General features: G+C 37.8%; 1 protein-coding gene across 1 annotated transcript in view; it reads left to right on the forward strand.

Moving 5' to 3' along the window:
- Nucleotides 1-26878, forward strand: part of TSPAN17 (tetraspanin 17) — a 244598-nt gene that overhangs the window by 181229 nt on the left and 36491 nt on the right. The window contains exon 4 of the mRNA XM_053717045.1: nt 19196-19366. Coding sequence (XP_053573020.1) covers nt 19196-19366 — 171 coding nt within the window. The remainder of the gene's footprint in view (nt 1-19195; nt 19367-26878) is intronic.

Consider the following 26878-nt stretch of genomic DNA (forward strand, 5'->3'; position numbering starts at 1 on the left):
GAGTAGATGAACACTATTTTCCGTATCTTTGGCTGTTTAAAATGCAGAAGCTGTACTGACCAATTAAAGTATTAAAATATTCTAAGACTCAGATGCTGGGATTTTTTTTATTAAACATTAAATTTGTTTGCAGGCAATAAAGTTGAAGCTCTTTATTTTCATTTTGAAGCTAACAGAAAGTACACCTGGTCAATGGGCATATAGTACTTTGAGATTGTAACATAAAATGTTGGTTTAGAAAAAAATAAGGGAAGTGGTTGGGAAGTTTAATTAAGTAATGTGTTCAGAAAGGTTTCAAACTCAACTCTTTGCTGTCAGTTTATCCACTATACAAATATCACTTCTGCCCATGACACTGTTAGGGGACAAGTGGTTAATGAGGGGTTTTAATTAATCCCAACCACTATAACTAGTTTACATAGGGTTAACTAAACCCACCTTCTACAATTCATTTTCTACAGGCAGGGCTAAATATCCAGCTCTGTTGTGGTCTTGGATAAACAAGATTACAATATGGAAGCTTTGCGTCAACTCACTGACTCCACTCAGTATTCTATTCTTCCCTCCAATCCCACAAAGCGCTTTCAGGTGGAACTTATGCACCTTCTGGATGATGGTTTGGAACAGGGGTTTCTTGACAAAAATACTATGGATTACCTATATGTTGAGTTCCCTGTAATCCCCGTTTTCCACCATCTCCCGAAGGTGCATAAGTCCCTGTCCCAGGTGACTGGTCGCCCAATTGTAAGTGGAATTGGGTCTCTCTTTGAGCATGTTTCGGAATGGCTTGATGCAATATTGTGTCCTTTGGTTCAGATTTTACCAAGTTATCTACAAGACACAAAGCATGTTCTCAGAGTGATGAGCAATTTAAAGTGGGAATCTACCATGAGTTGGATGACGGTCGATGTAACTGCTTTATACTCATCTATCCCCCATGAGTTGGGCCTTTTGGCTCTGGATTTTGTCCTTACCAGTTACTCAACCCTGAGTGAAAACTTTAAAAAGTATTTTATCAGGGTTACAGGTTTTTTATTATGTCACAATTATTTTGAGTATGGAGGGGTCTTTTATCTCCAGAGATGTGGGACAGCAATGGGGGCGAAATTCGCCCCCTCCTATGCCAACCTGTACATGGGTTGGTGGGAGCTGTCCCACATCTATGGAGATTTGGACCCCTTCAGACACAACATTTACTACTATGGTCGCTTCATAGACGACCTTTTGTTTATCTGGACAGGTACCAAGGAGGACAAGGAAGAATTTGTCAGGTACATCAATCACAATGACTGTAATCTGAAATTTACCTCAGAGGTGCATGAGACAACCATTAATTACCTTGATATTTCCCTACAGGGAACTAAGGAAGGCAAGATTGAAAGCAGTATATACAGAAAGCCTATCTCTGGTAATTCTGTATTACATGCTAGGAGTTGTCACCCCAAAAATGTGACATACTCCATAGCCAAAGGCCAACTAATCAGAGCCAAGAGGAATTGCTCAACTCATGAAACATTTGTGAAACATAAGAAGGATTTACTTACCCGGTTAGACAATAGGGGTTACCCCAAGAAAGTTGTTAACAGGGCTGTTCGAGAAGTTGAAAAACTTGACCGTAATTCTATGCTTGTGGAGAAAAGTAAACACTCACAGGTCAAAAAATCTGATCAAGTCACTTTTGTCACTGATTTTAGCTCTATCAGTCAATATGTGACATTATTAAGAGACACTTTAAGCTTCTTGTGGCTGACGACAAGCTCATAAACTGTGTATCCAAAGGGATTAGGTGTTCTTATCGCCGCAATAAGACATTGGGCAATTACTTATCCCCAACAGTTTTGAGCAATCCTTGTGCCACATTGAGCTCATGGTTGACATCTAAAGGTATGTTTAGGTGTGGGAGCAACCGGTGCAAGGCCTGTGACCACATAATCATATCTGACACTTTCACATCTACTGTCACCAATCAAACATATGACATCAATTTTTGTTTGAATTGTACATCCAATTTTGTCATTTACTTGATCACTTGCACTTTGTGCAAGATTCAATATGTAGGACTCACAACCAGGGACATCAGGTCCCGTATTAGAGAACATTTGTCCACTATTAATGTGGGCAAATCATCATCACCGATAGTACAACACTTTTGCACAAAACACAATCAAGATGTCTCATCTTTCAGATGGCTTGCTATAGACCACATACCTCATCCCAAAAGAGGAGGAGATAGACAGAGGCTCTTAGAGAAACGTGAGATGTTATGGATCTTTAAATTATCGACTAAAGTCCCTTTGGGCTTAAATGCTTAATATGATTTAATTAACTATTGGGAGTGAAGATTCTTCTCTTTTTTATTTCAATCTATTTGGCTGTTATATTTCATTTTTTTCCATTCGTCTACATCCTCTAAATGAGTAGTATTTTATGTAGCTAGTGTCCATTCTGCTAACGATTCAATTTTGGCCCACCAACATATGTGATTACAATTATGGATAAAATTATTATTGTTATTATAACCATTAATAAGGTTAGACATAGGCCCTTCATTTTTATTATTCATGTTCACTTTTTGTTTTTGTACATTAAGTTTACAATTTAATATATATTATGGCCTTTTTCCCTTAAAATTATACTAACATATAAATCATGTACTGATTGGGAGCTAGAACATACAAATGTGTGTGTATATATGTTTACATATATATGTGAGTATGTGTATATGTACTTTTTCACATGCAAAACTCTTTTGTTGATGTTTTACACTAGTTGGTGTTTAATCATCTTTTTTCATATGCACACATAAGTATGTACTCATATAAATTTCTTTCTCTTTTTCTTTTTATATGTGTTTTTCTGTTTGATTTAATTCTATTTCATTTTTCTAGTTTTATCATTCTTTGATTGAATGCAATATGTCATACATCCTATTTTTGAAATACATATCCATTTCATGTTTCACAGCTTTATGCAATATAATTAATCAATGATTGTTTTTAACATCTATCTACTGTTTAACATGAATTTAAAATGAATTTAAAATATACATTTTTATGTAGGTATTGATTGTTCAACTTTATCCAAATGTGTCCATCTAAGTTACTATAGCATAGGGAGTATCTTTGTGTTAATCTTAAGATATGTGGTCTCAGGTACAATGCAACACGTTATTTTACAGGTGTGTTTTGAATAAATTAGTTTTATCCAATAGGGGTGAAGCACACCCTTTTTAAGTTTCACATGCAAGCTTACACCTTTACCAGTAGTGAGTACGGCGCCAGCCGAAACGCGTATACTGTTCTGTCCTTCAGTGTACCTTGTACCTCCATGAACTTTTACTTGATGACCGAATAAAGGCTAAGTTTTATACAGCTGCTGCTTCCAGTTTCTTTTTGGTTCTATTTCGTTTGTCCCTTTGAAGCAGCGCTACTTCCACAGTGATTTCGGCTAATGTTTGGCTGTGTTGGGACCTCTCTGGATACAGCAGTGATCGCATTGGCTGATAAGTGACGAGCCTCCAACTGACAAGCCTCCATTGTTGCCGGCAATTCATTGGATCACAGGGTGAGAGTGGAACATCCGGTACTCGCGGTGTGAGCGGAGAAAGCCGGAGCAGCACACGGATGCAGCGTTCCATACGGACCACCTCTGCCTATATTTGATTTCTTTTGCTGAGCAAGCATAATAAGGAGGGAGCTGATTGACTGCACACACGGATCGGCTAAACTCAGGTTAGAGCTGTAGCCTTGGATAAGTACTATTCATTGAGACATTGCCCTTTCATATATGCAAGTGCTCTTATGAACGCTCCAAGTCAGTTGCGGTATCCATTATTCTATTGAGACTTTATGGTGTTTGTTCCCAACCGCCGATATATATATATATATTTACATATATTTTCACATTAACATATATATGTTTCATAGCCATCACTAACTTAACCCCTTCTATACCTGGCATCTTTTCTGGTTTTGTATAAATATCCAGCTTGCCACAGAGAGAGCTACTTGCTAAGCTGTGACAACAGGGAGAGAGTGGTCATGAAGGGGTTAACCTCACAGAGGATCTCCAGCTGAAAGGAAAGATTGTGGGTGGCGCCAGTGAAGGCTAACTGTGAGAGTAATTGATTTCTGGTGGGGAATATGTCTAAAAGTGTGAGTCACAATTTCCAAAAAATAAAAGTATATATATAAATCACAACTATACCTATTGTAAAAAGAGATTATTTATAATATTACCAAACTAATTCAGCTCTAAGGACAATAAAAAATAATCCTAAAAAACAAGTTATTTAAATAAATTGATAATATTTTATTTTAATACATAGACTAGTCAAAATATTAGGACATTTAGAGTAGAATTGCACCGGTGCCCCTAAAATAATTAGTATTAAAAAATCTAATAGAACAATGATTCCTAAAAAACAATTCCTAAAACACAATATAATATACTTATTCCTAAAACACAATTTATTATACTTATAATATACTTCTTCCTAAAACACAATATATTATACTTATCAAACAATCTAAAATAAAGAACATAAGATGAGAGGTGATTCGTGTGATGCAGGTTAGTGGAAGTATAATACAGATACCAGCTCTCAAAGTCCCTTTTAGTAACCTTGCAGCGATAACATTAGTCAGATTCTGATTTACTCCTATTCCGGATAAGTGTAATAAAGTTGCAACTTAAGATATTTTTCCAATTTGTTACATCAAATTTGTTACATCAAATTAGCCCGGGCTGATCTTTTCAGTATTGATGCGTGTAAGATAAATCTAGTATGCTGAATCTGGGTCTCAGCGATATTGGCAAGCTTTTGTATTATCAGTTCTTACTCACCAAATATCCCCTCAGTGTAGCACAGTCTGGTTTCACTGTTGTATAACCACCAGGCTATCTCACCAACAGTTGGACTTTCCTTCTTAATTTGCGACAAATACCGATCAGCAGTTTCTTCGCTTTAATACTTGAAAATCCTCAGAGGGTATAACGATCCGTTTGCAGAAGTGCGCGCACTTATTTTGAAATTGCCGCTCCTACCGTTCAACCAATCTGTCTTCCTTTTGTTTGCACAGATCCTGGCTTCTTGGTATACGGTTCTGGGAGCACAATGATGGTACATACAGGCTCTCAATCAGCCTCTCCTTGCTTTGCACAAAGCTCACAGGTGCTGGGAAATCAGTCAATCCACGCGTATCGGCTCTCATGGGGCCTTTGTCAAGATAACTGTTCCCATTGTTTCTCTCCTAATAAAGGCTGTAAAATTAACCCCTTAGTGTTCAAGTCAATTAGCTCATCAAGATGTTTTCTTTCTTAACAGTTTTTGTTTTTTCAAAAAATAATAAATAAATTGGTATCTTAAATCCTTTGTTGAAGAGTTTTTATTATATATTGTTTTGTATTCCAGACTTGCAAGGTTACTATCAATGATAGAAGTATAATACTACATATTTTGGAATTTCATGCTAAACATTCATCTCTAAATGTGGATTATACCTCTCACCACCTAAAAACATTCTTCATAAGTCCATTTTAAATAAGGGGAAAGAGAATAAGTCAACTTGGATATCTATTATACATTTCAAAATGGATATAAAAAAATTAATTTATTACTATGAGATTAAGTCTAAAATTAACATAATACTAGCTGGAAGCCTCCAAATTTTATATAGAAAGATCTATATATATATATATTAGATGACAGTAGTCCATTTATATATACAAAATTCATATGTCTTACAAAATGTATAATATAATAAATGTAATAAACAATGTATTTAATGGTATATTTTAAAATTATTGTTATAGATCCAAAACGGAAATGTTAAGAATATTTAATAAGATAAAATTGAGACAGACCAAACAATTTTTTTATAAAATCTAAAAAATCTAAAAACTCAAAAAAGGACCAGGATAGACTAAGTGTTAGGATTTAGGGTTTAAATTCTATAGGCCATATTCAGATAAGTCTATTCAGATCAAGCTCACTATTCAAACCTGATGGATGTAACGTGCCAAAATTATAGATCAATTCTGCTTCTTGTCTAAGGAGCTTCCTCTCCATATCTCCCCTTCTCCCATCTCCATGCACTTTTTTTATCCCCCATATATATATATAGATCTTTCTATATAAAATTTGGAGGCTTCCAGCTAGTATTATGTTAATTTTAGACTTAATCTCATAGTAATAAATTAATTTTTTTATATCCATTTTGAAATGTATAATAGATATCCAAGTTGACTTATTCTCTTTCCCCTTATTTAAAATGGACTTATGAAGAATGTTTTTAGGTGGTGAGAGGTATAATCCACATTTAGAGATGAATGTTTAGCATGAAATTCCAAAATATGTAGTATTATACTTCTATCATTGATAGTAACCTTGCAAGTCTGGAATACAAAACAATATATAATAAAAACTCTTCAACAAAGGATTTAAGATACCAATTTATTTATTATTTTTTGAAAAAACAAAAACTGTTAAGAAAGAAAACATCTTGATGAGCTAATTGACTTGAACACTAAGGGGTTAATTTTACAGCCTTTATTAGGAGAGAAACAATGGGAACAGTTATCTTGACAAAGGCCCCATGAGAGCCGATACGCGTGGATTGACTGATTTCCCAGCACCTGTGAGCTTTGTGCAAAGCAAGGAGAGGCTGATTGAGAGCCTGTATGTACCATCATTGTGCTCCCAGAACCCTATACCAAGAAGCCAGGATCTGTGCAAACAAAAGGAAGACAGATTGGTTGAACGGTAGGAGCGGCAATTTCAAAATAAGTGCGCGCATTTCTGCAAACGGATCGTTATACCCTCTGAGGATTTTCAAGTATTAAAGCGAAGAAACTGCTGATCGGTATTTGTCGCAAATTAAGAAGGAAAGTCCAACTGTTGGTGAGATAGCCTGGTGGTTATACAACAGTGAAACCAGACTGTGCTACACTGAGGGGATATTTGGTGAGTAAGAACTGATAATACAAAAGCTTGCCAATATCGCTGAGACCCAGATTCAGCATACTAGATTTATCTTATACGCATCAATACTGAAAAGATCAGCCCGGGCTAATTTGATGTAACAAATTTGATGTAACAAATTGGAAAAATATCTTAAGTTGCAACTTTATTACACTTATCCGGAATAGGAGTAAATCAGAATCTGACTAATGTTATCGCTGCAAGGTTACTAAAAGGGACTTTGAGAGCTGGTATCTGTATTATACTTCCACTAACCTGCATCACACGAATCACCTCTCATCTTATGTTCTTTATTTTAGATTGTTTGATAAGTATAATATATTGTGTTTTAGGAAGAAGTATATTATAAGTATAATAAATTGTGTTTTAGGAATAAGTATATTATATTGTGTTTTAGGAATTGTTTTTTAGGAATCATTGTTCTATTAGATTTTTTAATACTAATTATTTTAGGGGCACCGGTGCAATTCTACTCTAAATGTCCTAATGTTTTGACTAGTCTATGTATTAAAATAAAATATTATCAATTTATTTAAATAACTTGTTTTTTAGGATTATTTTTTATTGTCCTTAGAGCTGAATTAGTTTGGTAATATTATTAATAATCTCTTTTTACAATAGGTATAGTTGTGATTTATATATATACTTTTATTTTTTGGAAATTGTGACTCACACTTTTAGACATATTCCCCACCAGAAATCAATTACTCTCACAGTTAGCCTTCACTGGCGCCACCCACAATCTTTCCTTTCAGTCTTTTCAACTTTTTCACACTTTGTGAGGAGTGTGAACAGTGGGCAGGCTTAAACTGTTTTACTGAGCTCCCTGACACATCCACTTTTTACCTAGAGGATCTCCAGCTGCCTTATCCCAAACCTTTATAAGGGCATAAGAACCAACCGATTTTAACCACCAAATCCTACCTACATCACCCCAAAGATCAATGTTCAAAAATATCGACCTTTGCTACCGGCTTGCAACAGGCAGAGCTACTTGCCAAGCTTTGACAACAGGGAGAGTGTGAGCATGAAGGGGTTAACCTCACAGGATCTCCAGTTGCCATATCCTAAATCCTTACCAGGGTATAAGGGCCAACCCAAATTAATCCCCAAATTCCTGCCTGCACTTCCCCAAACATGAACATTCGCTGCCACCACCCAAAAACGTATTCAGTTCTCTGACAGAATGCCAAAGCACATTTGTCCGTCAGACATATGTCCGAGAGGAGAAATGACCGACAGTCTTAATTGGCTGATGTTTATTTCTCTTAACTTGCGGGCCAACGTACGCTACTCACTATCAGATGGTAAAGCCTGTTATAATCAGTGCCTCTGGCGTCACAACTGCCTCTGGGAACCTAACCATGGGTCCCACCCCCTACAATGTGCTTTTAACACATTCCCCTCCCCAAACATATCCTATTACCTTCCCCGTAAATATAATTATAAGTTAATATATTAAAAAAATTATATTAAAAAAAAAAAAAAATAATGTGTAAGTTAATATATTATAAGAAAATATTAAAAATATAAGATAATTTTATTGTTTTATGTTTTTGTGCTTTTTATAATATTTTAAATAAAGATTCACTATACGTCATGACATTAGAGTGAGGCTGTAATGGGTCCATGCGGAGTGGAGCGCGAGTAGAATCGGCCACATTTGGCCGTGGCCGGACTTTTATCCGCCGGACATTTGTCTCTGGGATTATTATCAGTTGCACAAATGTCCGTCGGATAACAGTCCGAACACATATTATTCAGGACTTTTTGGACTATTCCTAATTTACAGTTACATTAACACTTACAAAAAAAAACAAATATTAATATAAAATAATACTTTGGTAACGTGAGTCAAAAACTAAGTTGTGAATTCAGTTATTAGAGCATAAAGACGGATGTGATTAAATTTATAGTTCAATCTGAAAAAGATTCACAGTGCATAAAAAATGAAAAAGAAATACATATAGATGGTATATAATAAAGGTAATTTAAGGGGCACTAATCACAAATTGTAAACTACATGATTATGAAATTTTATATATAAGAATAATTTTGCAATGAAAAACTGCAAATTTTTTTGTCAAATTAGTTTGTTTTGTAAAAACACAATGGCAATCCCATAATTAAACACACAAAAATAAAATAAACAAAGTGAAAAAAGTATGTGTTAAAGTGCAACAAATAGGATATATAATCAAGGTGTCTTCTGAACAGTGTCCTTAAAATAGAGAAAACATATAATAGTGAAGTCCTGTGTGAGAATCCAAACAAGCAGATGAATGAAATCGTACTCGCACAGACCAGAGCTGTGACTCACTCTTAATATAAAAAGCCCATGTATTTCCTTGAGAAATGTAGTAAAGACTGAGGAAATTCAGAATAGCATAAAAGAATTTATTAAATTATATAAATCACTCTGATTAAACAGACCGCATATAGCTGAGAGTCTGAAAGCGCATATCCGTTCAAACAAAGTCACAACCCTCCCAGTGACAAAAGTTCCTTTTGGCCAATCGTCTTCAAGGCATGTTTCACTATTAAAAATAAATGACAAAAAAAAATTATAATAGAAGACAATTGAATATTTGTAAAGCATATTAAAATAAGACACATAGAGCAAAGTATTCACTTTGAAGCAGCTAGATAACTAATATAACTAAATAAAAGTTAAATAGTCCCAAGCTTTCTGCATTAAGCCATTAGAAGCTAGTAGGAAAAAAAATAGATAAAATCATGCCTTTGCAAGACAAAGGCTTTATTGGTGGAGATTAGTACGCTCCCAAGCATAAACAAAAAGTTTGCTTGTTTACCCCTCAGTGCCGAGATATATACAGGTGAAACTCAAAAAATGAGAATGTTGTGCAAAAGTTAATTTATTTCACTAATGCAACTTAAAAGGTGAAACTAATATATGAGATAGACTCATTACATGCACAACAAGATAGTTCAAGCCGTTATTTGTCATAATTGTGATGATTATGGCTTACAGCTCATGAAAATCCCAAATCCACAATCTCAGAAAATTAGAATATTGTGAAAAGGTGCAATATTCTAGGCTCAAAGTGTCCCATTCTAATCAGCTAATTAAGCCATAACACCTGCTGACCTGACAGAAAAAGCCTCAAAAGGTAAGTGCTGTATCAAAGCACATTAATATAAAGTTATGTGGAAGGGAAAAGTGTGGAAGAAAAATGTGCACAAGCAGCATGGATGACCGCAGCCTGGAGAGGATTGTCAGAAAAAAGGCCATTCAAAAGTGTTGGGGACTCTCACAAGGAGTGGACTGAGGCTGTAGTCAGTGCATCAAGAGCCACCACACACAGACGGATCCTGGACATGGGCTTCAAATGTATTCCTCTTGTCAAGCCACTCCTGAACAACAAACAATGTCAGAAGCGTCTTACCTGGGCTAATGCTCAGTGGTCCAAAGTCCTCTTTTCTGATGAGAGCAAATTTTGCATCTCATTTGGAAACCAAGGACTCAAAGAATGGAGAGGCACACACTGCAAGATGCTTGAAGTCCAGTGTGAAGTTTCCACAGTCTGTGTTGATTTGGGGAGCCATGTTATCTGATGGTGTTGGTCCACTGTGCTTCATTAAGTCCAGGGTCAACGCAGCCGTCTACCAGGAGATTTTGGAGCACTTCATGCTTCCTTCCGCAGATGAGCTCTATGGGAATGCTGGCTTCATTTTCCAGCAGGACTTGGCACCTGCCCACACTGCCAAAAGCACCAAAACCTGGTTCAATGACCGTGGGATTACTGTGCTTGATTGGCCTGCAAACTCGCCTGGCCTGTACCCCATAGAGAATCTATGGGGCATTGACAAGAGAAAGAAGAGAGACATGAGACTGAACAATGCAGAAGTGCTGAAAGCCGCTATTGAAGCATCCTGGTCTTCCATAACACCTCAGCATTGCCACAGGCTGATGGCTTCCATGTCACGCCGCATTGAGGCAGTAATTGCTGCAAAAGGGGCCCAAACCAAGTACTGAGTATATACAGTATGCATGCTTATACTTTTCAGAGGTCTGATATTGTTCTATGTACAGGTACAATCCTTGTTTTATTGATTGCATGTAATATTCTAATTTTCTGAGATTGTGGATTTGGGGTTTTCATGAGCTGTAAGCCATAATCATCACAATTATGACAAATCACGACTTGAACTATCTTGCTTTGCATGTAATGAGTCTATCTCATATATCAGTTTCACCTTTTAAGTTGCATTAGTGAAATAAATTAACTTTTGCACGATATTCTAATTTTTCGAGTTTCACCTGTATATATTTATATAAAATAAATTTTAAAATGGCCTCTCATAGTGTAACAAAATAAAACAGGACTTTTGTGTCCTTTTTAAGTCCCATTTTTTTCAGTTTTATTCTTTGGTTGCCAAAAAGAATGGCAAAGTAATGTGCAGGCAGCAAAGGGGTTAAACATTTGGATTATATTACTAAGCCGGATTCTTTTTCAAGACTTGTTATCAATACCTTTTCTTCTAAAAAAAAAAATGGTAATGTAATACTAATATTGTAAGGCAGGGCGAGTCCATTACTTCATTCCTTACTGTTGGGAAATACAACACCTGGCCACCAGGAGGAGGCAAAGACACCCCAGCCAAAAGCTTAAATATCCCTCCCACTTCCCCTATCCCCCAGTCATTCTTTGCCTTTCGTCACTATTGTAGGTGGCAGAGAAGTGTCAGAAGATTTGGATAGTCCTGTAATGGGTATGCTCCCTTCAAGAAAGGACTGGATTTTTAAGTAATCATGTCAACCTCTCAGTGAGAGTATTGATGAAAGTTAGAGTCTGGAGCTCCCGGGCAATCAGTGTTGACAAGTTTTGCTGCTTGCTATTACTCACTCAAGTCCATGTCAGAGGCGTCGCTGCAAGACTGTCACACTTGAGAGGCTGTGCCTGTTCCACAGCATGAATCCTGGAGGTAAGATCGTTTTATATATACACTTTTGCTATACAGGGTCACAGTGTGGCTCCTTTATGCCTCAATAGCATCAAGGGTTAATATATCTTTCAGGGAGATTATTTAAACAGCAAGGCGTTATTTATAACTGCTTTTATGTGAGCATTTTAGGCTCATCGACTGTGTGCTTTTGGCTTGGAAAAAACTGTTTCACTTTCTTTTTTGTGTGTTGCGCAACTCATAAAAGCTTGGCGCCTTTTTTATAGCAGGGGAAGTCCTGTCTTATGCACTACGTGACCGGGTGCAGTCTTTTCGTTTTTCCTACGATCTTCTGCGAACATCTCTCCTAAGGAGAGCATTTTCTCTGTTAGCTTTCTGGGTCTAGGATATGGTGAGTGCCCCAGCCATTATGAGTATAAAGGTGCAGTTTTTTTGAATAAAGTGTTATCTTTTTGTCTGTCCTTCTGTGAATATATACTAGCTATGGAGGAGTCTAAGAAAGTAGACAAGCCTGCTAATACTCATAGCGCTATTAGCCCCTCTGAGCCGTCTACCTCTCAGGAATCTGGGTCCTGAAAGATTACTACCTTTTCTACACTACCAGCTCCACATGTAGTTCCCCACAGCGCAACTAAACCTCCATCTGGAGGGGGCTATTTTCCTGCGTACTTTACCGCACAGTTACAATCAGCGGTGTCTGCGGCCCTGAGTGCCTTACCTTGCTCTAACAAACGCAAGAGAATGGTTAAACAGAGTTCTTCTGACTTAGTCATCTAAATATTAGATTTTAGCTACTATGTCCCAGCTATCCGAGGATGAGTTAACCTCTGTAGCTTCAGAGGGTGAGCTTCTGAGTCGGAGACTTCAGTTTCAAAACCTCCTTCAGCAGAGGAACCCTCCTTTTAGATTTAATATTGAGCATCTGCGTTTTTATTAAAGGAGGTTCTGTCTACGCTAGAGGTTCCAGAGGCTACTCTCCCTGAGGAACCCAAGATCCCTAAATTAGACAGGGTTTATGAAGACAGGTCCCTCTGACTTTTCCTGTGCCAGTTAAGATGGCGAACACTATTAGTAACGAATGGGAAAGAATAGGTACTTCTTTTTCCCCCTTGTCTACTTTAAATAAATTATTCCCAGGCCCTGACTTGTAATTAGACTTGTGGGGCTCCATCCCTAAGGTGGATGGCACTATTTCTATGCTGGCTAAGCGTACTGCTATCTCACTGGAGGATAGTTCTTCTTTTAGAGAGCCTATGGATAAGAAAATGGAAACTTTTCTGAGGAAGATGTTTCAACATACAGGGTTTTTTATTTCAACCGCAGTTGCTGGAGCAGCTACCTACTGGTGCGACACTCTGTCAGAGCTCATTGAGGTGGAGACTCCCCTCGAGGCTATTCAGGAGAGAATTAAGGCTCTGAGAATTGCTAACTCCTTCATCTGTGATGTGAATATGCAATAGGTGCCTTCCTTCCACAGGACAAAAAAAATAGGCCTAAGAGACGGCAATTGTCTAATTTTCGTTCTGACAAATCACAACGATCCTCCTCTAAGTCTGAGCAGCCCAAGAGTACTTGGATGTCGGCTCAGTCCTGGAATAAGTCCAAGCAGACTAAGAAGCCTGCCGAGAATAAGTCGGCATGAAGGGGTGGCCCCCGATCCGGAATCGGATCGAGTAGGGGGCAGACTGTCTCTTTTTTCAGACGCTTTGTTCCAGAATGTTCAGGATCCTTGGGTCCTGGAGGTTGTATCTCAAGGATACATAATAGGATTCAAGTCTCATTCGCCCAGGAACAGATTCCTTCTCTCCACTCTGTCTACAAGACAAGAAAATAGGGCTGCCTTCTTAGGTTGCATACGGGATCTCTCCTCTATAGTAGTAATTGTCCTGGTACCTACAGCAGATAGAGCTTTTGGTTTTATTCCAACCTTTTCATGGTTTCAAAGAAGGAGGATGCTTTTCATCCAATTCTGGACCTAAAGTGCTTAAACAAGTTTCTGAGTGTTCCCTCTTTCAAGATGGAGACTATATGGTCAATTCTTCCTCTGGTTCAGGAAGGATAGTTTATGACCACAATAGACCTAAAGGATGCATACCTTCATGTCCTGATACACAGGGAACATTTTCAATTTCTGAGGTTTACTTTTCTGGACCAGCACTTCCAGTTCATAGCCCTTCCATTTGGCCTAGCTACTGCTCCAAGGATAGGCTCTTTTGGCTGTTGCCAGAACACAAGGTATTGCATTAGCACCTTACCTGGACGATATTGTGGTACAGGCACCATCTTTTCATCTAGCAGAAGAACATTCGGAGTCCCTTCTCAATCTTCTTCGATCACATGGATGGAAGATAAACTTGGAAAAGAGTTCTCTTACTCCAAGTACAAGGGTGAATTTCCTGGGGACAATAATAGACTCCATATCCATGACAATATTCCTCACAGATCAGACACATGTTGCATGTGCATGTCTTGCACTCCAGGCCTCCTTGAGACCCTCAGTGGCTCAGTGTATGAAGGTGATTGGATTAATGGGGTACTGTATGGACATCATTCCTTTTGCCAGATTCTATCTCAGACCCTTACAACTTTGCATGCTGAGACAATGGAACGGCGACCATTCAGATCTGTCTCAACAGATTGTGCTGGACAATCTGTTGAGAGGCTCGCTCTCTTGGTGGCTCTTTCCAGATCATCTGTCCCAAGGCATGTGCTTCCTGAAACTGTCCTGGGAGATTATGAATATGGACGCAAGCCTTTCCGGCTGGGGAGCCGTTTGGAGTGTCAAGAAGGCACAAGGTCTGTGGACTCGAGGAGTCCTCCCTGCCGATCAATATTTTGTAACTCCGGGCAATCTTCAATGCCTTAAAGGCTTGGCCCCTCCTGAGTTTGTTCCAGTTTATCAGATTCCGATCAGACAATATTACCTTGGTTGCCTACATCAACCATCAGGGGGGAACGAAAAGTTCCTTGACGATGAGAGATGTATCTCAGATACTAGAGTGGGCGGAGACTCACAGATGTACGCTGTCAGCGATTCATATTCCGGGTGTGGACAACTGGGTAGCGGACTTCCTCAGCAGGCAATCCTTTCACCCAGGGAAATGGTCTCTCCACCCGAGGTGTTTGCAGAGATATGCAGCAAATGGGGGACGTCGGAGATAGATCTCATGGCATGCCGCCTCAATACCAAGCTACCAAGGTACGGGTCGAGGTAGGGGGATCCTTAGGCGGAATTGATAGATGCCCTATCAGTACAATGGAGGTTCAGACTCGTATCCCTCGTGTGGTGGCTCGCATCAAGCAGGAGCGAGCATTAGTGATTCTGTGATGGCTGCGAAGAACGTGGTTTGCGAATCTGGTGGGGATGTCCTCATCTCCTCAGTGGAGGTCACCTTGTCGCAGAGATCTTCTGATACAGGGTCCTTTTGTTAATCAAAATCTAGATTCTCTGAGGCTGACTGCATGGAGATTGAACGCTTAGTCTTAGCCAAGAGAGGGTTTTCTGAGATTGTTATCGACACTGGTTCAAGCTTGTAAGCCACTTACTCGTATCTACCATAAAGTGTGGACTTACTTGTACTGGTGTGAATAGCATGTTTTTTCCTGGCATATGGTTAAGGTTGCCAAAATTGTATCTTTTCTCCAGGATGGACTGGAGAAGGGTCTCTCTGCTAGTTCCCTGAAGGGACAGATATCGGCCCTGTCGGTGTTACGGCACAAGAGATTGGCTGAGCTTCCAGATGTGCAGTCCTTTGTTAAGGCCCTGACTAGGATCAGACCTGTGTTTAAATCTGGGGCTCCGCCTTGGAGCCTAAATCTTGTTCTTAGTGTTTTGCAGCAGGCGCCGTTTGAGCCTATGCATACTGTTGACATTAAATTGTTATCTTGGAAGGTTCTTTTTTTTATGGCTATTGCCTCTGCACGCAGAGTTTCTGAGATTCTTGGCAATGTCACCCCCCTCTTATCTTGCTTTCCATGCTGATAAGGCGGTTTTACGTACTAAATTAGGGTTCCTTCCTAAGGTGGTGTCGGACCGTAACATTTACAAGAAATTGTTGTTCCTTCTTTGTGTCCTAATCATTTTTCAGAGAAGGAACGCTTGCTTCACAATCTGGATGTGGTTTGTGTCTTGAAGTTCTATCTTCAGGCTACTTAGGAATTCAGACAATCTTCCTCTTTGTTTGTCATCTATACGGGGAAGCGTAAGGGGCAGAAGACATTGTACAATAAACTATATTGCATTACACACGTCTCCTCATCTCTTTAAACATTTTATTTTGTGATTTAGACAGAGCATAACATTTTTTAATAAAGTTTCCAATTTACTTATCAAATTAGTTTTTTTCCCATTATATTCTTTGTAGGTGAGCACTACATGGCAGGAAATAGTGCTGCCATCTAGTGCCCTTGCAAATATATAACATTCTTATAAAACTGCTGCCATATAGTGATCCAGACATCAGGCTCCTGATCTTTAAAAATCATTCTTGAATTTTTAAAGGGACAAGAAACCCAACGTTTTTCTTTCATGATTCAGATAGAGCCCATACTTTTAAACTCCTTTCCAAAGTATTACTATTATAACATGTACTTATGCCTCTTGGTATCCTTTTTTTGAAGGAGCAGCAATGCACTACTGGGAGCTAACTGAGCAGATCAATTGAGTCAATGACAAGAGGCATATACATGCAGCCATCAATCAGCAGCTAGTTTCCAATAGTGCATTGCTGCTCCTGAGACTACCTAGGTATGATTTTTTTTTCCAGCAGAGGATAGCAAGAGAACAAAACAACTTAGATAAGGCACATTTTCGAAAGTTGTTCAAAATGGCATGCTCTGTCTGAATGTTGTTACATTTTTACTTTGCTGTTCCTTTTGTCAGTCTAGAAACCATCGTCTACTCAAAAATCAGACTCTTTCAAGTCTTCCTGGAAACCAGGATCCAGATCTAAAGGTGCTAAATTTGACTGTGTGGAAATTGAACCAAAGATGTTTTTCCGATTCTGTCGTCAACACCCTTATTCAGGCGAGGAAACTGGTCACTAGAAAGATTTATCATAAGTTGTGCAAATTTTTTTTTGTGGATTTGGCCAGTGTCTCCTTGGAATCTCAATTTAGTTTTGAGAGTGTGGCAAGTTCATCCTTTTGAACCTATGCATAATTTGGATATTCAGGTTTTTTCATGGAAGGTTTTTTGTTTCTTTTGGCTATTTATTTTTCTTGTGAGGCTCCTTACCTTTTTCCATCAGGACAAAGAGGTTCTTAAGACTCACTATAACTTCTTACCAAAGGTCGTTTCTTCTCAGATTATTAAATCGGGAGATTGTTGTCCCTTTTTTGTGTCCTACTGCATTTACTTTGGCCTCTTAGTTAAAGCAATTCATTTTCAAGGCTTACTTGGAGACTCCACTTATTAGGCTTTCAAAAATGAAGTTTGCAAATCTGTTATTTGATGCAGCTTCTTTTTAGCCCAGTAATGCTTTTCACAGAGCAGAACTTTCCTGTAGTATATCAGTCTGATCCCACCTATTAAGGTCAGTCCAGCGCCAAAATGCCAGGCAATTCTCCTCTGAACATGAAACATGGCAACCCCAGACAATTGTTTCGGCCTTCATTGGGCCTCGTCATTGAGGTGCAGCCATATTCTTCTAAGTACACTGAGCAAGGAGTCCACGTCTGGTTGCCCCTTTTTCCCTTAGAAAGACATAATACACACAGAGAGAAGCACACTCTCAGGAACGAGCATCCAGCTCAATAACTTGTTCTATGGTGATTTACCACCTGGGTGCAGCTTCTTTTTAGCCCGGTAATGCTTTTCACAGAGTAGACCTTTCCTGTAGCATATCAGTCTGATCCCGCCTATTAAGGTCAGATCAGCACCGAAATACCAGGAAATTCCTCTCTGAACAAGGTCTTTGGACTGTTATCCATTAAGATACCTGGCATAACAAGAGTTTTGATAGATTTTAAATGATTGTTTAATTTTATACTTTATGAAATCGAAATGTGTTTTTAAATGATCTTTATTATCGGAAATTAAGTTTGTGATATTTAAGAAATTCTCTTATGAACTGTATACATATTTGATACAAAGTATCCTACTAAGGCTATTTGTGTGAAACTTTTTCTGAAACGAATACAGTACTACTAAAATGGGAAGACACATTTCTTGCAAGCTTGAAGGGACATTAAACACATAAAGGTACATGAAACCTTACATTTTACAGAGCATATAATTTTGAACAACTTCCCAGATTACTTTTATTATCAATTTAGCTTCATTCTTTTTGTATCCTTTATTGAAGGAGCAGCAATGCAGTACAAGGAGCTAGCTGAAGACATTGGTAAGCCAATGACAAGAGGCATATATGTGCAGCTAGCTCCCAGCTCCTAAGCCTACCTAGGTATGCTTTTCTACAAAGGATATCAAGAGAACAAAGCAAATAATATATTAGAGCAAACAATTTAAAATAACTTTCCAATTTACTTCTGTTTCAACCACAAAATAAATAATTTGGGTTTCATGGCTCTTTAATATAATATATAAAAAAAAAAATATATATATATATATATATATATATATATATATATATATATATATATGGGTTTTTTTGTAAGTGTATAGTATATATCAACAAGTAAACACTATATTCCAAAATGTCTGCATACTAAAACATTTTCTTAGCAATATTTGCAATGTTTTGCAGTCCAAGGGCATACCCTTCTGCTGAGGCAAATTAGAGACGGTTATAAATTAACTATTACAGTAATCAGACAATTACTGTTATGAATGTAGTAAGCATCGGCTGGTGAAATCTGGACAGGAATCCGAAAACACACCATTTTCAGTGTTGGAAAAGGGTACAAAATAAAGTATATGGCAAAGCTTGTATTATACATTATCCCAATGAAGCATTTTATGTTAAGTTCTAAATGTGCTTATATCCTTAAAAGTCACTATGTAATGTTTGTGTTCAGGAAATAGTGCTCTTTATCTGAGCAAATCCAACAATCCAGTTCTATAGGCAAGATACAAAGTGCAAATGTATTAGGTGTATTATATTAAAGGGGGTCTATAACCCTCTATATCCTATGACAAGGTGCAAATGTGCTGGCCAGTTCTGAGGGGCATTTCAGCAGGTTACGTTTTATATTTATATCAATCCTAAAGAGGAGAGCACATTCTTAATGCAAACCAGTTTAGGCTAAGCTATGGTAACTGATGAAATATGTTATTAAACCCCAACATTTCTCTTATGAACACCTTCTTACGTGTGTTTTCTGCAGTTCTCAGTCTTCCTGGGGCTTATCTTCTTCCTGGAGTTGACCGCAGGAATCCTTGCATTCGTATTTAAAGACTGGATCAAAGATCAGCTCAATTTCTTCATTAACAATAACGTAAAGGCGTATCGGGATGACATCGACCTGCAGAACCTCATTGATTTTGCTCAGGAATATGTAAGTTTATTGCTATTTTTTGAGAGGACTTCCCACCATGGCTTTGTTTAAGGTTGTCATATAATAAACTGCTTGCATGCCAATACCCCAGACCTATTTAGGTTTTCCTATCTGGGTTTGTAGTACTTTTGCGACCCATATTGCTGTGTGTGTGAACTGTTACTGTGCCTTTGTAATGGTGCCCCCTAGTGGAAATATTGAAGAACTAAAATTGTAGCTATAGAGAATGAGGACTTGTATAGAATTATTCAGAAAATGTCCCTGCCTTTTTAGAATTTACACATAATGCACTTATAATTTACTTAATTTAAAAAGTGATTCATGATGCTGGGCTGAACTCTTGTTTTTTGTTATTGCTATTGTTTTTTTTAATATAGACCAAACAATGGTTTGAGTATAGGAAATGCTGTCTTTATCTATCTATATATCTATCTATCTATCTATCTATTTATGAAGCAAAAAGAAGCCATAAATCAGACTAAACTAAACCAATAAAAAAAAAATGAGGAGTCACCGCCAAAGAAAAATAACAAGTATTGTTAAAAACATGTTTTAAGGTTATTAATTAATGCAAAACAATATTTGGTTGTTGATTCTAATATTTCACAGTTTTACATCTAAATAATTAAAATATTCACTTTACCCTTAGGACCTGTTTCTCATTAGACTGTTATCTATATTGGTACTGCACCAAAAACATTGTGCAGCTCTATACAAGGTACTGTAAAGAAAGACCGGTAATGCAGAATGGGACATAAGGATTAAATAACTATCTTTATTTGTAATGCTCTATATATAGGGGTACAAAAAGACAATACAGGTAATGCAGAAAGGGACATAAGGATTAAATAACTATCTTTATTTGTAATGCTCTATATATAGGGGTACAAAAAGACAATACAGGTAATGCAGAAAGGGACATAAGGATTAAATAACTATCTTTATTTGTAATGCTCTATATATAGGGGTACAAAAAGACAATACAGGTAATGCAGAAAGGGACATAAGGATTAAATAACTATCTTTATTTGTAATGCTCTATATATAGGGGTACAAAAAGACAATACAGGTATTGCAGAAAGGGACATAAGGATTAAATAACTATCTTTATTTGTAATGCTCTATATATAGGGGTACAAAAAGACAATACAGGTAATGCAGAAAGGGACATAAGGATTAAATAACTATCTTTATTTGTAATGCTCTATATATAGTGGTACAAAAAGACAATACAGGTATTGCAGAAAGGGACTTAAGGATTAAATAACCATCTTTCGGCCAGATTACGAGTTTTGCGGTAAGAGGGGTGCGTTACTAACTTGCACATTATTCTCACCGCTCACTTTCTTACAGCGCTGGTATTACAGGTTTTTATAAACCCAGCGCTAAAAGACAAGAAGTGAGCGTAGAGCAAAATTGAGCTCCATACCGCACTCCAATACCAGCGCTGCTTAAAGTGAAGGTAAAGTTACCTTGATGTCTATCTCAAATATTAATCTTAGATCAAAATTAATAGGACTTTCATTCATGATTTATTTAAAAAATGATTGGAAAAAAAGTTATAGCCGTTTTAACTTACTGTTTTCAACTCCGCAAAATCAACCTTTGTTTTTTTTTTTGTTTTTTTTTTCTCTCTTGATCACGTTTTTTTATCAGCCACTTGAAATTCTGGCCGTTAGGCGGCCGTCACTTGACGTCATATGCCGACTTGATGATATGCGTATGCACTACTATTTATTTATTCATTTCTGAGTTCACGCGCGCTCCTGTTTCGTGCATGCGTGCTCCTTTTAGATGGGAGAGTTCAACTTCTTACGGCCGCCTCTAATACGGACAACACACTATGTCGCGCATGCGTGCTCCTTTTAGATGGGAGAGTTCAACTTCTTACGGCCGCCTCTAATACGGACAACACACTATGTCGCGCATGCGTGCTCCTTTTAGATGCGAGAGAGAGTTCAACTTCTTACAGCCGCCGCCTCTAATACGGACAACACACTAATTTAGAAGCTGCAACTTCTGGTGGCCCTAATGTTGAGTGGTGCAGCGTACTAATTATATGTTTATGTGAACAACTCGCCCCTTATATCACGGTGTTATGGGTAATATTTATTAGAAAGAGTTTGCACAATTTGTCCAATCGGCAAATCGCTGATTGACGCATGCGCAGTTTCAATGAGCCTCGTGAATGCGTTTATACAGACGTATATAAGAAAATATTTTTTTTAAAAAAAAACTTAACGATTAACTTATGTTAGCAGTAAATAATGCATTTATGTCTTGAAACGGAAGAAACTTTACCTTCACTTTTAAGTCAGCGGTGAGCTGGTTGTACGTGCTCGTGCACGATTTCCCCATAGACATCAATGGGGAGAGCCGGCTGAGAAAAAGTCTAACACCTGCAAAAAAGCAGCGTTTAGCTCAGTAACGCAGCCCCATTGATTCCTATGAGGAAACAAAATTTATGTTTACACCTAACACCCTAACATGAACCCCACAGTCTAAACCCCCCTAATCTTACACTTATTAACCCCTAATCTGCCACCCCCGACATCGCCGGCACCTACATTATACTTATTAACCCCTAATCTGCTGCTCCGGACATCGCCGACACTATAATAAACATATTAACCCCTAATCTGCCGCCCCAACATCGCCGGCACCTACATTATACTTATTAACCCCTAATCTGCTGCTCCGGACATCGCCGACACTATAATAAACATATTAACCCCTAAACCACCGCACTCCTGCATCGCAAACACTAGTTAAATATTATTAACCCCTAATCTGCTGTCCCTAACATCGCCGCCACCTACCTACATTTATTAACCCCTAATCTGCCGCCCCCAACTTCGCCGCCACTATACTAAATTTTTTAACCCCTAAATCTAAGTCTAACCCTAACACCCCCTAACTTAAATATATTTAAATTAAATCTAAATCAAACCTACTATTAATAACTAAATAATTCCTATTTAAAAATAAATACTTACCTATAAAATAAACCCTACAATAGCTACAATATAACTAATAGTTACAGTGTAGCTAGCTTAGGGTTTATTTTTATTTTACAGACAAGGTTGTATTTATTTTAACTAGGTACAATAGTTACTAAATAGTTATTAACTATTTAATAACTACCTAGTTAAAATAAATACAAATTTACCTGTAAAATAAAACCAAACCTAAGTTACACTAACATCTAACACTACACTTCAATTAAATAAATTACCTAAATTAAATACAATTAACTAAATTAAATACAATTACCTATATTACAAAAAACAAACACTAAATTACACAAAATAAAAAACAAATTACAAGATATTTAAACTAATTACACCTAATCTAATAGCCCTATCAAAATAAAAAAGCCCTCCCAAAATAAAAAAAAAACCCTAGCCTAAACTAAACTACCAATAGCCCTTAAAATGGCCTTTTGCAGGGCATTGCCCCAAATAAATCAGTTCTTTTACCTGGAAAAAAAATACAAACAACCCCCCAACAGTAAAACCCACCACCCACACAACCAAACTCCCCAAATAAAACCCTAACTAAAACAACTAAAAAGGGCATTTGGATTAGCATTGTCCTTAAAAGGGCATTTAGCTCTATAGCGGCCCAAAGCCCTAACCTAAAAATAAAACCCACCCAATAAACCCTTAAAAAAAAAACTAACACTAACCCCTGAAGATCCACTTACAGTTTTGAAGATCCGACATCCATCCTCAACGAAGCCGGGAGAAATCCTCATCGAAGCGGCAGGAAGTCCTCAACAAAGCCGGGAGAAGTCTTCATCCAAGCCAGGAGAATGGTCCTCCAGACGGGCAGAAGTCTTCATCCAGACGGCATCTTCTATCTTCATCCATCCGGCTCGGAGCGGGTCCATCTTCAAGACATTCGACGCGGAGCATCCTCTTCTTTCCGACGACTCCCGACGAATGAAGGTTCCTTTAAGTGACGTCATCCAAGATGGCGTCCCTTAGATTCCGATTGGCTGATAGAATTCATCAGCCAATATGATTTTTTCAACCTTAATTCCGATTGACCAATCGGAATCTAAGGGACGCCATCTTGGATGACGTCCCTTAAAGAGACATTCATTCTTGAAGAAGACTTCGTTGGAAGAGGATGCTCCACGCCGGATGTCTTGAAGATGGACCCGCTCCGCGCCGGATGGATGAAGATGGAAGATGCCGTCTGGATGAAGACTTCTGCCCGTCTGGAGGACCAGTTCTCCCCGCTTGGATGAAGACTTCTCCCGGCTTCGTTGAGGAAGTCTTGCCGCTTTGATGAGGACTTCTTCCAGCTTCGTTAAGGATGGATGTCGGATCTTCAAAACTGTAAGTGGATCTTCAGGGATTAGTGTTTAAGGGTTTATTGGGTGGGTTTTATTTTTAGGTTAGGGCTTTGGGCCACAATAGAGCTAAATGCCCTTTTAAGGGCAATGCCCATCCAAATGCCCTTTTCAGGGCAATGGGGAGCTTAGGTTTTTTTTTTTTTAGTTAGGGTTTTATTTGGGGGGTTTGGTTGTGTGGGTGGTGGGTTTTACTGTTGGGGGGGTTTGTATTTTTTTTCCAGGTAAAAGAGCTGATTTCTTTGGGGCAATGCCCCGCAAAAGGCCCTTTTAAGGGCTATTGGTAGTTTTAGTTTATGCTAGGGTTTTTTTTTTATTTTGGGGGGGCTTTTTATTTTGATAGGGCTATTAGATTAAGTGTAATTAGTTTAAATATCTTGTAATTTGTTTTTTATTTTGTATAATTTAGTGTTTGTTTTTTTGTAATTTAGGTAATGGTATTTAATTTATTTAATTGTATTTAATTTAGGTAATTTATTTAATTGTAGTGTAGTGTTAGGTGTTAGTGTAACTTAGGTTAGGTTTTATTTTACAGGTAAATTTGTATTTATTTTAGCTACGTAGTTAGTAAATTGGTAATAACTATTTAGTAACTATTCTACCTAGTTAAAATAAATACAAACTTGCCTGTAAAATAAAAATAAATCCTAAGCTAGCTACAATGTAACTATTAGTTATATTGTAGCTATCTTAGGGTTTATTTTATAGGTAAGTATTTAGTTTTAAATAGGAATTATTTAGGTAATGATAGTAGGTTTTATTTAGATTTATTTTAATTATATTTAAGTTAGGAGGTGTTAGGGTTAGGGTTAGACTTAAGTTTAGAGGTTAATAAATATAGTATAGTGGTGGCGGCGTTGGGGCGGCAGATTAGGGGTTAATAAATGTAGATAGGTGGTGGCGATGTTAGGGACAGCAGATAAGGGGTTAATAATATTTAACTAATGTTTGCGAGGTGGGAGTACAGCGGTTTAGGGGTTAATATGTTTATTATAGTGGCGGCAATGTCGGGAGCGGCAGATTAGGGGTTAATAATTTTATTTTAGTGTTTGCGATGTGGGAGGGCCTTGGTTTAGGGGTTAATAGGTAGTTTATGGGTGTTAGTGTACTTTTTAGCACTTTAGTTATGAGTTTTATGCTACAGCTTTGTAGTGTAAAGCTCATAACTACTGACTTTAGAATGCAGTACGAATCTTGACGGGATAGGGTGTACCGCTCACTTTTTGGCCTCCCAGGACAAGCTTGTAGTACCGGGGCTATGGAAGTCCCATAGAAAAAAAGACTATACGCAATTTGCATAAGTTGATTTGCGGTAAGGCCAAAAAAGTGTGCGGTGCCCCTAAATCTGCAAGACTCGTATTAACAGTGGTAGTGAAAAAGCAGCATTATAACCTGATAACGCTGCTTTTTCACCTTACCGCAAAACTCGTAATCTAGCCGTTTATATGTAATGTGCTATATAGAGGGGTACAATAAAGATAATACAGGTAATGCAGAAGGGGACATAAGGATTTAATAACTATCTTTACTTGTAATGTGCTATATAGAGGGGTACAAAAAGACAAGATGGTAATGAAGACTGGAAAAGAAGGATTAGGGAGTCCTACGCCTTAGAGAGTTTACGATCTAAGTTACAATGTAAGCAATACCCTAGGGACACCTTCTCTTGGAGATGCAGCTTGGATAATCTGTACTAGGTAATGTGTAGGCCTTGCTTTAGCAGTTTCACAATGTTTGTTGTGTGAATCCGTATCTAATAAACCCACACAAGGGAGTGTGAAGGGTGCTCAGTACTAATATATTATAAATACACGGAAACAGAAGCACCATATAAAGCACTCACTTCAGAAAGGTATGTGGGTAGTGAAAATCACAACTAAGATTTTAAAAATTAACTTTTATTTAGTTATCTTTTAAAATAGTCCGTAATACCTGAACTTAATATATACAAAATGAACATATAGTGTTAAAAGAAACAGAGGTAGGAAACCTGTGTGTGCTGCTTATTAAGATATACCTTAAATATACAAGCAGATATACGGAACAAATATAAGGGGATCTAAATACGTTAGTCTGCTATAAGGGGCTGTGTCTCAAAACCATATAATTGGAGAAAATTCTCCCACACCCCTTCAATATTAATATCCCTAAAATTATATTAACATCAAATAAATAGACGTATGTGGAACTTTTTCAACACATACTTAGTATATTTTAATTGTAAATAACAAATAGATGTATGTGGAACAATTTTCAACACATACTACACACAGCACACACCAGGTTACGTTCGCCTGGTGCGCATTTTGCCTCCGCTTTAGCAGTTGTATGAGCTCATATAGTGGATTGGAAAGTCATTATGCTTGGGGATACTTCTGTGTAAATCTAGTTTTCTTTCATATAGGTGGTGAGAGTCCAAGATCCATTACTTCTGAGAAATTTATCTTCCCTACCACTAGGAGGAGGCAAAGATTCTCAATCCCCAAGAGCTCTATAACACCCCTTCCACCACATACATACCTTAGTCTTGGCTTTGCCTTCACTGGAGGTGGTTGAAGAATGAAGATATGCATTTGATTCTTCAGACAAAAGGGTTTTCAGTCTATATCGAGGTCCGGTTTCCCCTCAGAGTATAGTGCTTGTCAGAGGGATGTATATGAGTTATGGTTTGTGATTCTCTGTTTCACCTCATGGGAAATCTTTCATAAACCCTCTATAGTCGGTCACAGGGACTTGTCTGTTGCCTCCCTTTATGGATCTACAATATACTCCTATTTTCCATAACCTCTGCTGATATGTTTCAGTACTGGTTGAATAGTGCTGTTGTAGTGCTTCTTGTCATGAAAAATATTTCAAGGCTGCAGTTGTTCAAGTGTTTGGCTGCTCTCTCTCTTTCAAACAAGCAATAAAGTAATTTCTTATGGGATTTCCACCATGTCTGGACTTGTCTTGTAGCCTTCTACTGTGGGATTCTGGTGCACTGGATGGACTCTCCACTGGATACTGCTGCAGCTACATTCCTGGTAAGATAGTGGAGGGGTGTTTTTTGCAGGTAAGTGCTTTACTTTAGCACACACACTGCCAAGAGGCTATTTGTAGGTACTCAGTCAGGTAAAACATTGCCAGGGGACTCACTATGTTTCTTGACACAC

Source organism: Bombina bombina, chromosome 6 (genome assembly GCF_027579735.1).
Source record: "Bombina bombina isolate aBomBom1 chromosome 6, aBomBom1.pri, whole genome shotgun sequence".
Taxonomy (NCBI): Eukaryota; Metazoa; Chordata; class Amphibia; order Anura; family Bombinatoridae; genus Bombina; species Bombina bombina.